The 14,237-nt window shown below is 33.2% G+C and overlaps 1 protein-coding gene across 2 annotated transcripts in view; it reads left to right on the forward strand.

Annotated features, from left to right (window-relative positions):
- Positions 1–14,213, forward strand: part of LOC123006451 (metabotropic glutamate receptor) — a 40,449-nt gene extending 26,236 nt beyond the window's left edge. For both annotated transcript variants that reach the window (XM_044400943.1, XM_044400942.1), the window contains 11 exons: positions 2,051–2,549; positions 2,615–2,975; positions 3,171–3,497; positions 4,788–4,969; positions 5,162–5,268; positions 6,065–6,193; positions 7,729–8,328; positions 9,336–9,551; positions 11,141–11,336; positions 12,431–12,566; positions 13,263–14,213. In XM_044400943.1, coding sequence (XP_044256878.1) covers positions 2,090–2,549; positions 2,615–2,975; positions 3,171–3,497; positions 4,788–4,969; positions 5,162–5,268; positions 6,065–6,193; positions 7,729–8,328; positions 9,336–9,551; positions 11,141–11,336; positions 12,431–12,546 — 2,694 coding nt within the window. In that variant the 5' untranslated portion in view covers positions 2,051–2,089 and the 3' untranslated portion in view covers positions 12,547–12,566; positions 13,263–14,213. The remainder of the gene's footprint in view (positions 1–2,050; positions 2,550–2,614; positions 2,976–3,170; positions 3,498–4,787; positions 4,970–5,161; positions 5,269–6,064; positions 6,194–7,728; positions 8,329–9,335; positions 9,552–11,140; positions 11,337–12,430; positions 12,567–13,262) is intronic.
- The last annotated feature ends 24 nt before the right edge of the window (positions 14,214–14,237 follow it).

Raw genomic sequence — 14,237 nt, forward strand, 5'->3', positions numbered from 1 at the left:
AAGCTTTCCACATGTTGCTGTTAAATGATGATTCAACCAAAAAGTTAAAGTTTGATTTAAAACTAATTTCAAATGTTTGTTCGTATTGATTTTCCAAAAAATGTGTTTATTGCTTTCCAAAATGAAAATCTGTTTATGTCTATTTATTTAATGCTAACGATGATCTTTAATATGTTTTTTCATAATTATTGAGTTAAGGTATAAAAATTTTACCGATAAAAGCCACAAATAACGTTAAACATTATTACATTTCTTTGTTTCTTTTACTAATAGCCTGTAGCAAAAAGCATGTAAAATTATTTTTTCAACAAAAATAAATAGGGTCAAAGTGCAAAATTTAAACCGCCATAATTTCGAAATTCGTATAGATAGATTTTTTTTTAATTTTCCTATGTTCCTGATATCTTATTTTACTTGAGATATTTCTCTGGGACGTGAGTTCTGAAAGACCCTGTAAATACAAAATATTTCAAGGTGTTTTATGATAAAAATATATCAGCTTTATAACTAGAAAAATGTAAAGGAGTCTCTTGAGTATCCCTCTGAACATTATATGAAGCCGGTACTTGATAGAGTTGGCTTTCAATAGTCTTATAAAGCTTTGATTCCTTCTAACTTGATGATTTTTGCAGAGAATTATATTGGTAGCCTTAATACATATTCCATCAATATTATTTTATTGCTAAAAGTTTTTAAACATGGCGTATTTTATTGAATACATTTTGTCTTGTTAAGCGGTGTGTCGCTCTAAATTAACTTGAGTAAATTTATTGTTAATATAAAATTACGCTGCTCTGAAGACAGCGTCGTTTGCAGTTAGTGTCGTTTTGTGGCATTCGTGTCCCATAGAAGCGCTGGTTGAAATGAATGTAAATTGTTCAGAAGAAAGTAAGTGCTGTTGAGGGAAAACTATTAAACCATACAGATAAAAACAAGATGCACGATTTAAATCAAATAGTGACGAAGCGTTAGAGCTTCGGATAAGTCGCTCACCTTTAACATTTAATCGACTTTCTACGATTTCCGTATACAGATTGAGTGTTGGGGAGCAGCGTCCTGTTCTATTAAGTTTCCAGTAGCGACCGTTAAGTAAACCCATCGGAAAAGGGAAGCATCTGATTTTTTACTCAACTCAGGCATAATTTTACTTGCTTCCTGCAAATTGATCCCTGCTATATTCCCATTCCGCTCCAAATAGATATTTTAATGTACACTGTTCCACCAAGTACTTCCGACAGATACTAATTGATAATTATTACCAACTTTACAATTAATTCATATTCAAATTTTAACAAATTTTAACTTAAATTATGCGTAATCACGCTTCTGTACTGCGTCTATAGCAACACCACTAAAGAACCCAAACGAATGTTTTAATAGACTCGCAAAACTCACTTTCTCAAACTACTGTTCGTTTTATTTAAGTTTATACAAAACTTTAAAATTACGGCGTATCTAGCGTCGATAATATTTTTAATAATTACGTTGTTTAACTAATGAATAAGCACATTTTGTTTTTCTTTGTGAAAACTTTAAATATATTTATGAAATCTTTCAGACCTCTAAAAGATTAAATCAGAATTATCATCATTAAATTCAGCTAAACTAATAATAGAAAACTGATATGTCCCAAAGTTTTGTATTACACAGTGCAAAATTTATTGAAATGATAAACAAGTTTGAAGTTGAATGTAAGCAACACTTTTATTTTCTCCTCGGCGTATTTAAAGACAGTCGTCAAATGTGTACAAATTATCTTGTAACTAAGGTTCATCGTATATTTACTGTATTGATTTCACTGACTATTTCAGTAAATTCAAATGGAAATGAACAATTCATTCCTAATTTCCGAAGGAGTCCGATGTAATGTCAAATGAGAGAGTTTCTAAAAATAACTTTTAAGTTAAAATGGATAAATATAGAAATTTTTACAGCTAACCTATGCATAATGTTTTAAAAAATTTCCGATTTTCACAATAAAGGCTTGTGCTTTTTATAAAAGTATAGAAAGCTTTGATACTAATTTTTAACTGAATGAAATTTGTTCCAGGTCTGCGAATGAATGACGCTTTGAGGAATTTAGCAGGGAATGATCGTGCAGCAACTGCTGTTCTCGCTCCTGCTATACCCTGCAGGGAGCGCTTCGATAGATTTAGGTCCAGTGAGTGTTCCAGGAGACATTATCCTCGGTGGTCTCTTTCCAGTCCACAAGAAGGGCGAAAGGACTGCTTGCAGTCAACAGATCTACCATCGAGGCGTACAAAGACTCGAAGCAATGATGTTCGCAATCGACCGCATCAACAGCAATCCTCGTATTCTCCCAAACATCACCTTAGGTGTCCATATCTTAGATACCTGTTCGAGAGATACTTACGCTCTAAATCAGAGCCTTCAGTTTGTCAGAGCTTCAGTCAACAACATTGACACTTCCGCCTTAGAATGTGTCGATCACTCCATACCTAGGCCTAGAAACAACTACACAGGACCGGTCTTTGGCGTCGTGGGGGGATCCTACAGCTCAGTTTCTCTCCAAGTTGCCAACTTACTAGGTAATTCTTGACAACAACATTTCAAAAATAATTGGATAATAAACTCCAACTTGATGTTTTGCTAGGTCTTTTTCATATTCCTCAAATATCGCCAGCGTCGACGGCAAAAGCGTTAAGTGACAAAACCCGATTCGAATATTTTGCAAGGACGGTTCCTCCGGACACTTTTCAATCTAGTGCATTAGTGGACATTGTTAAAAGTGTGAATTGGAGTTACGTATCAACCATATACTCCGAAGGATCTTACGGAGAGTATGGTATAGAGGTATTTCATAGAGAAGCTCAAGAGAGAAACGTTTGTATTGCCACCGCTGAAAAAGTGCCAAGTACTGCAGATGATCACGCTTTCGATAACATTATTATAAAGTTGAAAAAGAAAGTCAACGCAAGAGGAGTTGTACTCTTTACACGAGCCGAAGATGCGAGGTGAGTCATATTTTCGTAAACTTGAATTAATGGAGAAATGGTTTCAATTGATTGCAATTTATAAATTTTAAAAATGGGGTAGAGGTAGTCTTGTGGTGCAGATTCGTATATACTCAGCTGTGAATTTGCTTTGGATGGCGGTGTACCAAAGATATCGAGTAAGATTTATTAGCTGGCAAACTGTCATTATCACAGGAGGATTCTACAAGCTGCGAAGCGTCTGAATGCTAGTCATACATTCTACTGGGTAGCAAGCGATGGATGGGGTAAACAACAGAAGTTAGTAGAAGGTTTAGAAGACGTAGCTGAAGGAGCTATTACCGTTGAGCTACAATCTGACAACATTCCGGGCTTTGATGAATACATGATGTCACTTACACCAGAAACTAACCTCCGTAATCCCTGGTTTGAGCAATATTGGGAAGATACGTTTGATTGCATACTTGAAAAAAATGTTCCACTCATCACACATACCAACTTCAATGTTTGCAAGCCCGAACTGCGGCTTTCACAGAAAGTTGGGTAAGTTTCGAGAATTTTTACCTAATCAATACCGATGTGACCTACCCTCCAAATACGTAAATCAAAATTTACTAATAATATGCATTAGTTTTGACCGAAACGTGAATGCAATTTAAGCTGATGAAAGCTGCAATTTCTCCACTATACTTATTAAAGATTACTGTTAAAACATTCGTCGAGACTTAAGACTTGCTGGAAATTTATATTCCGCACAATATTGTACCGTTTCATATTTCATACGGTTTTTAATTAGATTCAGCTGAGTCGCTTTTAAACTAATTTGTTAACCGGAAAACTGCTATTATCGATTTCCACAACTACTGTATCTAATTTTGCCTAATGTTTTTTCATAAACGATTTATGCACATACTGTTATCGTATTATGTTTTTATAATTATTTACATTTGTAAAGTTAAACATAAATATTTTTTCTTTGATTTGTATATAAATGTAACAAAAATTTTGCGTTTACAAACATTAATCATCTTTTTTCAGTAAGTATTTAAGTACGAATTATTCTAAAAACGTAAAAAAAACAAATCTCGGGTATCATCACAAATTAAATCACGAGAATGTATAAATAACGAAATCAAACTGAAAACGTTGGATAATATTGTAGTCGTGCTCGTTTCCAACGACTTCAAGAACAATCTTATTTCTTAAGATTTCAAACTTAAAAGTATAAGTAATTTCCACCAAATTAATTCTGATAAAACCAAATCAGAAAGATAATTAATATTAGTATTAAAAGATCAAAAATTTCACTTTCTAAATTCTGTTCATATTTTTAAGTCGGATTAATATAATAAACTTCTAAATCACGTGAATCCACTTGTGCCTCGAAATTCCGATAGTAAATGTACACTTCGTTGGCACAGGTGTAGTTGAGTATACCCACGTGACGACAGTGGATAAAACGCAAAGAACATTTCAATAATAAAGCTCTAATCCTCCAACTCCAACGTGAAATCTAATCTAATTTTTGTTAGGACGTCGACTTATCACTGTTTTGATTTCAAATAGATTTGAAATTCATGTGTAGTAATAATGATATGTACGTATCTTGAATTTCCACGTCATTGGAAAAATTATATATTTAAATAGAAGATTTATGTGAATAATAAAATACGTTTTTTGTAAAAAGCACAAAACAGTAAAAATGACAAACGATGAGCTAAGGCTGTACGGTTTTCGTCGAAGATAAAGTCGTGAGATTAGAAGAAAACCAATTTCACATAAACTTGCTTTGATACGTCTCTAAAAACTGAAGGACAAATTTTTGAATTTAAGATATGAACAAGAAAGTAAAGTGCAGTTTGTGGTGGATGCAGTCTACGCGTTCGCTTTAGCACTTCATAATCTTTATCGTGACTTGTGCAAGGACTACAGGAAGTCCGGAGTGTGCCCCGCGATGACCCAATACGACGGTGGAGATTTCTATAAAAAGTATCTACTTAACGTCTCCTTCACCGGTGAGTTATACTTTAAGATATTGAAATATTGCCTAAAAGGCTGCAAGTTTTCTTCCTTCCAATTCTTTACTAATAATATTTACATTTTATCTTGATGTTAACTTATATTGTAAGTTTCCATTTGCTGACTGATGTAAACAATGCACGTGCATTCAAAACACGTTAGATTCCCTCATTTGAAATTATTTTTAGATCTCGCTGGAAGTCCTGTAAAATTCGACCATCGTGGCGACGGACTAGCCCGTTACGATATCCTCAACTACCAAAGACTAATAAACGCTTCAGGATACCACTACCGAGTAAGTAAAGCGCATTTTTCAAACCCTAGACTCGTTCGTGACTAATTTCACTTTGACTAATTTTATAGTGCTCTACCACTTAAACTCAATTTACACCCGCAATTTAGCATTTATAGAGAAGCAACAATTACTTGCCTAACTTCTACAAGTTATACTAACGCGTGTTTTAAATAATTACTTCTACTAAGCAGTTTATAGAAACTTTGCCATCCAATTATGGTCATTGGCCCATAAGATATTTCATTTTTGGATGAATATGAAAGGTTAACGCATGTTTGGGCAAATAAAGCATGCTGTAATCGAAAGTTAGAACTTTAACCGTTAATTAAGCTTGCAATTTTATTGAAAACTATTAAGGCACTAACTTCTTCATTAAGCTAACCAACGTTACAAAAGTTACTTCACGCAAGAATAAGCGAATGGCAACAAAATTTAAATTATGAATTATAAAACAAAATCAAGAAAATGATATTTCTTGTAACTTGAATAAGTAAAAACTGTGTTTCAAGCAACACAGTTCTTGTGAGGTATGAATCGAGGCGACGCCAGTTTACATATTTTTATCGATTCCATTTCGCTGTCGTCATGTATTTTATGGTAATCTTTTGTTTTCCTCACATGAATAACAAATTAGACGTTTGAATATTGCACTTCCGAATATTCGATATGAATAAAATATTGCCAGAATCATTTTTGATTTTGTACTATTTGTGAAGTAAAATAGTTTATTTTAGGTGGTTTGCGGTCGTTTGGTTGATTTGATTTTATGAAATTCTATCACGCTGTACTTTTCCAGGTAGTTGGAAAGTGGTTTAACTCACTTGAATTAAATTTAGACCACCTAGTTTGGAACAACAACCAAACTGTTCCTCCAACATCGGCCTGCTCTCTCCCTTGTGAGCCCGGAATGATAAAAAAACAACAAGTAAGTAATAATTTGCGGTATTAATAGGTCCAAAACAGGTCGACTTTTTCGAAAGTTGAGATTGCTGATTGGGGAATTTCTTAGATCGGAACGATTTAATATAATCGTGTTATCGATTCAATGATTTAGTGGGCAATTTCCAGCAGGCGTTGCACGTCATTGTGCAAAATCCACATCGTTTCTTATCTTTTCGTATGCTAAGTGTGATGGAAACAAGCATGTGTTTCTCATTTGAATCGGCATTTTTGCGCCTTGATGAAATTTTTTATTTCAAATATCCAAAAGTTTGCAAGCGGTGTCGTGAAATAGGCAAGGTGTGTATTATTCGTCTTATCCGCCAATATCTGCTTGAGAACCGTTCAATCGCACGAAATCTCTTCACTTTCCGATTTGCATATGCCTAAGATGTAATTGGAATTGGTAAAAGTTTATTTTCGACGGAAAATTTCCAATACATGCTTCACTGAAATTCTATGAAATGGAATTTGAGAGGCTTTCATTTGTTTCTTTGCTTTTATATTTGTTATCTGACTGTTAAATCGCTCAAAGCAAGTCAAAAAATTTCATTTTGTGTCGGGTCCTATCAACTGCCACAAGTGCACGATTTTTTACCTCCCCAAATTGCCAAAAAACATTTTTTTTCAAACTAGCGGTCTCTCTACAATACAGGCAAAAGCACGATAAATCAAAACACTGTGTGTATCTTTGTCCATCTATCATCTCTTGAGATTTAAGTTCGCATAGAACACAATGTTGGTCGTGTTCCCTGATGAGCAAGATGTGGCATGAGCGAATTTCAGACTCAATCTTGCATTATTCAAGCCATTTCTCCAAGCTCCAAAGTATGGTTTCTTATGCACTATGCAAGACTTGGACCACATTTTTTATTGATACAATAATTGAGGGACGCCGCTTCAACAAGCGCAACCAACGACCCGGAAAAATAAAGTTTCTAAAAGAAACTCTTAAAATTCATATCTTCTAATCTCAGCATTTTTCAACCGAAATCATGACTATGTATAACCAACAAAATAATGTTTTATTAAACTTTATTTTAATGTAGTCAAAAAATTTAATAAAAGTGGTTTCACAGAAAAAAATTAAAAAAAAAATGTGCAGCGTCATATTTATTACGGAAAGCTGCAAAATAATTAAACTTGAAAAAAGATGTAAAAGGAAAAGTGTAGAGAATCATCTGGCGACAAAATGCCTGCGACAGCAACTTTTCTGCTCTGAAAACAAATATCTTGATTTCTTAAAAGTGAACCAAGTTACTAATTATCGATTTAATTTTATTGCCATTTTTGCATTTGAGAGATGTTTAATAAAATAAACGATAATTGACTCAAGAATTACACTTTTTAAATGCCAAAAATATAGAATATACAATATTAAAATATTTGCAATAATCTCGCCCCGCGTGTGAATTTTTGGGAAATTTGCTGTTGAATCCCTCATTTGGCATGCAAACCACGTTCCCTGTCGAATCAAAGTTTGGCGATAGGGGTTAACCATGTGATTGTGTATTGTTCCAGGGCGACACATGTTGTTGGATATGCGACAAATGTGAAGAGTACGAATACGTGTTCAACGAATTCACATGTAAGGATTGCGGTCCTGGCTATTGGCCTTACGAGGATAAATTGTCCTGCTACGCGTTGGAACTCCAATACATGCGCTGGGATTCCCCTTACGCACTCGTTCCGGCCGCTTTTTCCTGCTTAGGAATATTAGTAACGCTGATGATAATAGCCCTCTTCGTAAAACATAACGACACGCCGTTAGTGCGCGCTTCTGGACGTGAATTAAGCTATATGTTATTGTTTGGCATATTATTGTGCTATTTGAACACTTTTGCGCTCCTGGCGAGGCCCACCACCGAGACCTGCATCACCCAAAGGTTCGGGGTGGGGGTCGGATTTTCCATAATATACGGGGCGCTTCTTACAAAGACTAATCGAATCTCGAGGATATTTGATTCAGCATCTAAATCTGCTCAAAGGCCCAGTTATATTAGCCCCAAGTCGCAGGTAATCATCACCTGTACTCTTATAGCCGTGCAAATTCTACTCACCCTCGTTTGGATGATCGTCGAACCACCCGGCACCAGGTTCTACTACCCCCACAGAAGTCAGGTAGGCGTTAACACTTAATTGTTTCAACACTTTTGATCGCGTAAAATTTACATCATTGTTCAACTTTCAGACTTGTTAAATTTTAATAAAATAATTTCCTTCCATAATATTCTTTAGCCATTATTATGTGAAAAATGGAAAAACGTAAAGTAGGCAATCACTAATTAAAAAAGCATGCAAATTCTGGGCCAATTCCGGTAAGGAGCTTATATACGATTTACAATTTATTATCATTTGAAGCCAAATTTAGCGCTTGAAACATAGAATTATAATCTCGTGCTTGAAGGCTTTTAATTAAAATTAGAATCTTCTCTGTTCCGTTTTTTATATCTCACCGACTAGACCTGATGCAGTTTAAGCAATTTAATTTAACTGTCTTAGTTCAATGCTGATCCCCGTGGATCGCTGTTTCAAATATAATTAAGGTAACGATTAAAAATTTACTTTCGTTTGACCGATATTCAATTTTCTTTAAAAACAGTAAACTTCGAATTTGAAGCTAAATCATCTACGAGTAACAAAACTCGAGAAGCACAACAAGAAAATTAAATTAAATATGCAAAGTGAATTCAGTTTTTACTTCAAACCACGCTTTTATAATCTTGGATGAATGTGGTGTGAAGTGTTTGGTATTTGATGGGTTGATTCCGGGAGTTTATGGTTTAAGATACGCCAGAAAGTTTTTCATTGAAGAATTAAATACAAGCAATTAGCTTTCTTTACTTTTTTACTTAGAGAAACTTGAGTGCAAGTTTAAAGCAAACGCGAAAATATTTTTTTTTGTTTTTGATTTATTTTAGATGAATGCAAACCGATTTATTTTTATACAACAGGTCCAATACTTAGTCAACTTTTCTTTTATCATCTAAAATCGTTCAAAAGTGAATAAAAAGTACAGTCAAATAACTTCGAATATGAACAACTCAGTGGGAATTCTGCAAAATCCATCAAAATCTCTTTAAAAATATGCGTCTGAAAAGTAAATCTAAGTTTCAATCTCTTTCCAGGTCATTCTAAAATGTAAAATTCAAGACATGTCGTTTTTATTCTCTCAACTCTACAATATGGTCCTAATTACAATTTGCACAGTATACGCTGTGAAGACACGAAAAATTCCAGAAAATTTCAACGAATCGAAATTTATTGGTTTCACCATGTATACAACATGCATTATTTGGCTCGCATTTATCCCGATCTACTTTGGAACAGGAAATTCCTACGAGGTAAGCCCTAATTAATGAAATTCAAAGAATGTTCAAAAAAACAGTTCGAAAAAATCAGACGAAAACTTTTCGGGAAACACTCTGTGTGTGTGAAAGGTTGTCTGGGCAGGACAGTGTTATTAATCATACGTTACTCAGTCAGATATGTGGTTATCTCCCGTGAAAAATGGTGACTAGTACATTTTGATGTCCCTAACAAAAATGCTTCAAAACAAACGACATCTTTTGATTTATATAAATCATAAACTATAAGTAACTGGAAGGAATTCCGCCTTCAATGAATCTAGGAAAATGGTATTAAATAACAATGGAATATCCTTTTAGAGCTTCGTCAAAACTAGGTCAACGCAATATCCGAAAGGAACGAGTTTAAAATGAATTAAAAACCTAAAATTATAGAAATTGAAGGTTTCCTTCCTCCCAAAGAGAAAAAGGTTTGTTTTCTGCATGATTACTAATTATGATTAATCATGTGTCAATAAAGATGTCATTTAAATTCAGCCATGAGTCCATTTATTAAGTCTGAAGTTTCAGGTATAACCAAATCGTTCAATTTAAGGTTTTAGAATATCCCTCTTAATAAAATGCACAATTCAGCAATAATTATTTTCCAATTTGGACGACAATAAATTTAAATGTCATATGTTTATTTGAAGTAAACAATTAATTTAAACGTAATTGATTTCAAATTAAAAACTATTTTTTTCACCTTTCGGAAAGTTATGCATAACAGTAGGAAATTAGTTTGTCATACAAAAGAAATTATACATAAGGAAATAAATGTAGATACCAATAATTGTCAGCTCGCATGTATAATTGATTACATGAACTGAAAAATAATGTCTACGTCAGAGTGTAATAAATATATTGCTGAGTGAAGTTGGTATCGTGATCCAAATTCCTTAATTTTGTAGATTATTGGTTTTGATATGACGTCGCAAACATTATAGAAATTCGATATTAATTCGTCGCATTAATTTTGGGCATGACTCGGCATAAGTTGTAAGAAGATAATTGGAGATGTTGAGTATCATTTTTCATATAAAATTTTTGGCTGTAAATCAATACCGAATGTCCTCAAATTAAAAATTTCAATTAAAAGTGAGCAAACAAAAGTATGGGTACCAGACGTTCAAAAATCCAGTTCAACCAGAAACTGTAAAATTTAGGCGTGATTAAAGCCTATGATATAAGAAAACGTTGTTTAAATTAAAAAATAATTACATTTTAAATAAAATAAAGATGTTTGCGAAAGATAGGGCGAAGAATAAATTTGGTAAGCAAACGAAGTCGAGAACACTTGTAACTATCTGATGGTTGGAAATTGAAATGATTTCATTTTTTATTCACGAGGCTCGCATAATTGAATAAATTCCCCGAAAATGTTTAATACAAATTCTTGTAAAATTCGCATTATATGAATCCCAGTTTTGAACGTGTCACCTGCTATACGTACGCTACACGAAAACATCTCTTTATTAAAGAAAACTCAATATAACGTTTATGTCATAACTTTTGAAAGATAAGAGGATTCTCGACAAATATGCCAGATTTTTACAAATCTCGCTGCATATGTTTGCTTGTTTCAGACCCAAATCACCACATTATGTGTGGCTACTTCAATGAATGCAACGGTGGCCCTCGTCTGTCTCTATTCGCCCAAAGTATATATCATAGTACTACACCCAGACAAAAACGTGCGAAAACTGACAATGAACAGCGCAGCTTACAAGAAGTATAACTCGGGACCTACCTCTACTTACACGGCTTCTTCAACTCATAAAGGTTGGTCGAACTATAAGCTTACTTAATCCATTCTGTTACGCCAGTCATATGTATTTCCATCGAATCTCCACAAAACTCAAAATTTGCCGAAAAAATCTTTTACATTACTTATTACAAAGAAAAACTTAAAATGGCCATCTAAAATCAGATTTTTTATGGAATTTTTTTTTATTTGATACCGGAAATAAGATAAGTGTGAACGTGTTGATTCAACCGAATTGTTTTCTATTGATCGATCCGTTAATTTGACCTATCTGTCACGGGGTCTTGTAGAGACCAATCCGTTAGCGTAAAAGGGTTCTTTTTTTAAGGCAATTACTTAAATAGGAATTTTAAAAATTAATCCAAAAGCTAAACATGAACCACGATCTTTAGACAACTAAAAATATTTAATATACATAATTGAAAAATCATTAATTCCTTATTTTTTTAATTTAATTTTCTCTTCTACAAACAACTTTCAACCGATGAACGGAATTTGGCATGCAAATATTATTAATATAAATTGGCTCAATTCAATTATGAAATGAATTTTGAATAAATTGGTTTTAAAACATTGAAAAAATAAAATGAATTGAGGACGACCGGAGGGTAGTTCGATGTGTCAATAAACTACAAATTCGTTTTATTATGCGACTAAATATTCTTCCAAAAAAATTTTACTGGAGTGTACGGTTTATGAATATTTTTCAACCATATTGCGTGTTTTTTTTAACCATTTCCCCCACGTTCGAGTGAAAATGCATGAGATCAAGCCAAATCGACTTGAACGTCTATCGGCGTGGCATTATCTTTGTAGAGTTTTCCAAGAAACAATCCAGTTCGCATCAATAATTTAAGTTTAAGCCAAGCCGTCGTGGCTAATTTCGTCCGTTACGTTTTTTTTTCTGGCTGTCATCAGTTTGCATTCTATTAGCAATTTTTACAAAAATATGGAATATCCTCAACAGTTGTTACAAATTCATAAAATGTATGATTCTGAATTCGCAAACACGAGACAGAAAAGCCGAAATTAACAATTCATGACCACAGTGAATCAGTTAGTGGGTTTGACGTCTCTTGCGCCTTCGTAAATATTTTTTCAATATTTCCAGGAGGAGATCCCAGTGAAACCATTCCTATGCAAAACGTGGGCCCCAATACTCCTTCAAGAAGTTCTTGTACAGCTGCGACTACTGAACCTGCATCCGACAGTGTGGCTCTACTCTAATACGATTCTTCCAACTAAAGGTAATTAAACTGGATAAAGTTTCATAAAAATTAGTCACGGAATCTTTGATATTAAAAAACCGGTGATGTAGTCGTATTTACGATGCAATCAATTTTTAAGTAGTTCTTACTCTATGTTACAAACGATATGTCAGCTTTGCTTCTCCCTTTCATATTTTCCCATTTATCCATTATTTTCGTATATCTCCTGACACAATAGAAATGAACTTTCGAAAAGGATTTCTATTTATTTTTGTTCAGCTCTGATATATGTTCATTCCGCTCTAGTTATTATCGCGAATTATAACTTTAATTAACTTTAAATTAATTAAAACTGTTTTCAGACTTACGACACCAATAAATTTTATCACTTACTCGTACATCCACCATCCACGGTTTAATACAATCAACATTTATTTATTTCACTCTTTATTACATTATTTTTAAACAGGAATTTCTGAATTTGCAAAATCAATTCATTTCAACTATCCACAAGTGGTGTTCACATACATGTAAATGTATTATATTATGTACCAGCACTAAACAATGTGAAGTGTGCTTGAAACTTTGCATCAAATTGCACTGTTGCTTCAACTATGAATAAACATTACTATAGGAATTCCTCTATATTAGCTTAGATTTAATTATAATTAGTGTAAACGATTTGAATGCAATCATGTAACTACAAAAATAACACAAAACACTCATACTTTTCAGGTTTCTGCCCCTCGTCTCAAGACATCATTCGCTAACCAACTCAATATAATTTATTCTAAATATTGCCATATCTGTTGAAAAAGATAAGTCGACTTTATTAGATGCTATACTAATGACCGTGCTTTTTAAAGTAGAGAATATCTAGGACCAAAACCTTGACTTGAACTTAAAGTAACTTGTTTCATTTAAAAAGACAATCTTTGTAAATTAAAATAAATTATTTACGCATTGATTTTTTTCGACAGACTTTAAAGAAATTTAAGTTAAAAAAATTCTTGACTGAGCGAATATGTTCTAACATTATTGTGATATTTTGTTTGGTTTTGACATTAGACTGTGTGATTAAAAAGTTTTAGCCGACGTCTTGCTATCTTCAATTTGTACGTCTGAACTCGGAAAAGTTTTCATCCCTTCGGAACGAAAACTTTTTGATCATACGAGATAAACCAATTGTTTGGAATTTTAAATGTAGGTAAATGTAGAAAAAAAAACAATAAGGAAACTTTATTTCGAGTATAATGAATTAATGATTAATGACTCATACGCAACCAACGCTTGAATTAAATCCGAAATAAAGTTTCTTTATTAATGTAAATTAATAAATACATATCAAACTTGTATTTTCTTGTTGTGTATAAATGGGTTTATTTTTAGAGCATTTCGAAATGTATTTCCGTTAAAAGTAAAAAACTCATTTGCCCAGTGGTTGGTATCCAATTACATTATCAATGTCTGACATCAATGTAAAAAAAACACAAAATCCTGGCGCAAACTACTGTTGTTTTCTTTATAATTTTAAACGCAACAACGGCATGTTCCCAAATTTTTGTGAGCTGTACTAGTCACCGAAACTTTATTTTACTGTAGATTAAATAATTGTGATATCCTACAAAGTACAATTTCAATTTTATCCTAGTGTTTTGTTGCTCTATATAAATACGAAATAAATAAATTGTTACCTATAAACAGTGCTTT

This window comes from Tribolium madens, unplaced genomic scaffold (genome assembly GCF_015345945.1).
Source record: "Tribolium madens isolate multiple individuals breed KSU strain unplaced genomic scaffold, Tmad_KSU_1.1 Scaffold_2;HRSCAF=44;Tcas5.2_LGX, whole genome shotgun sequence".
Taxonomy (NCBI): Eukaryota; Metazoa; Arthropoda; class Insecta; order Coleoptera; family Tenebrionidae; genus Tribolium; species Tribolium madens.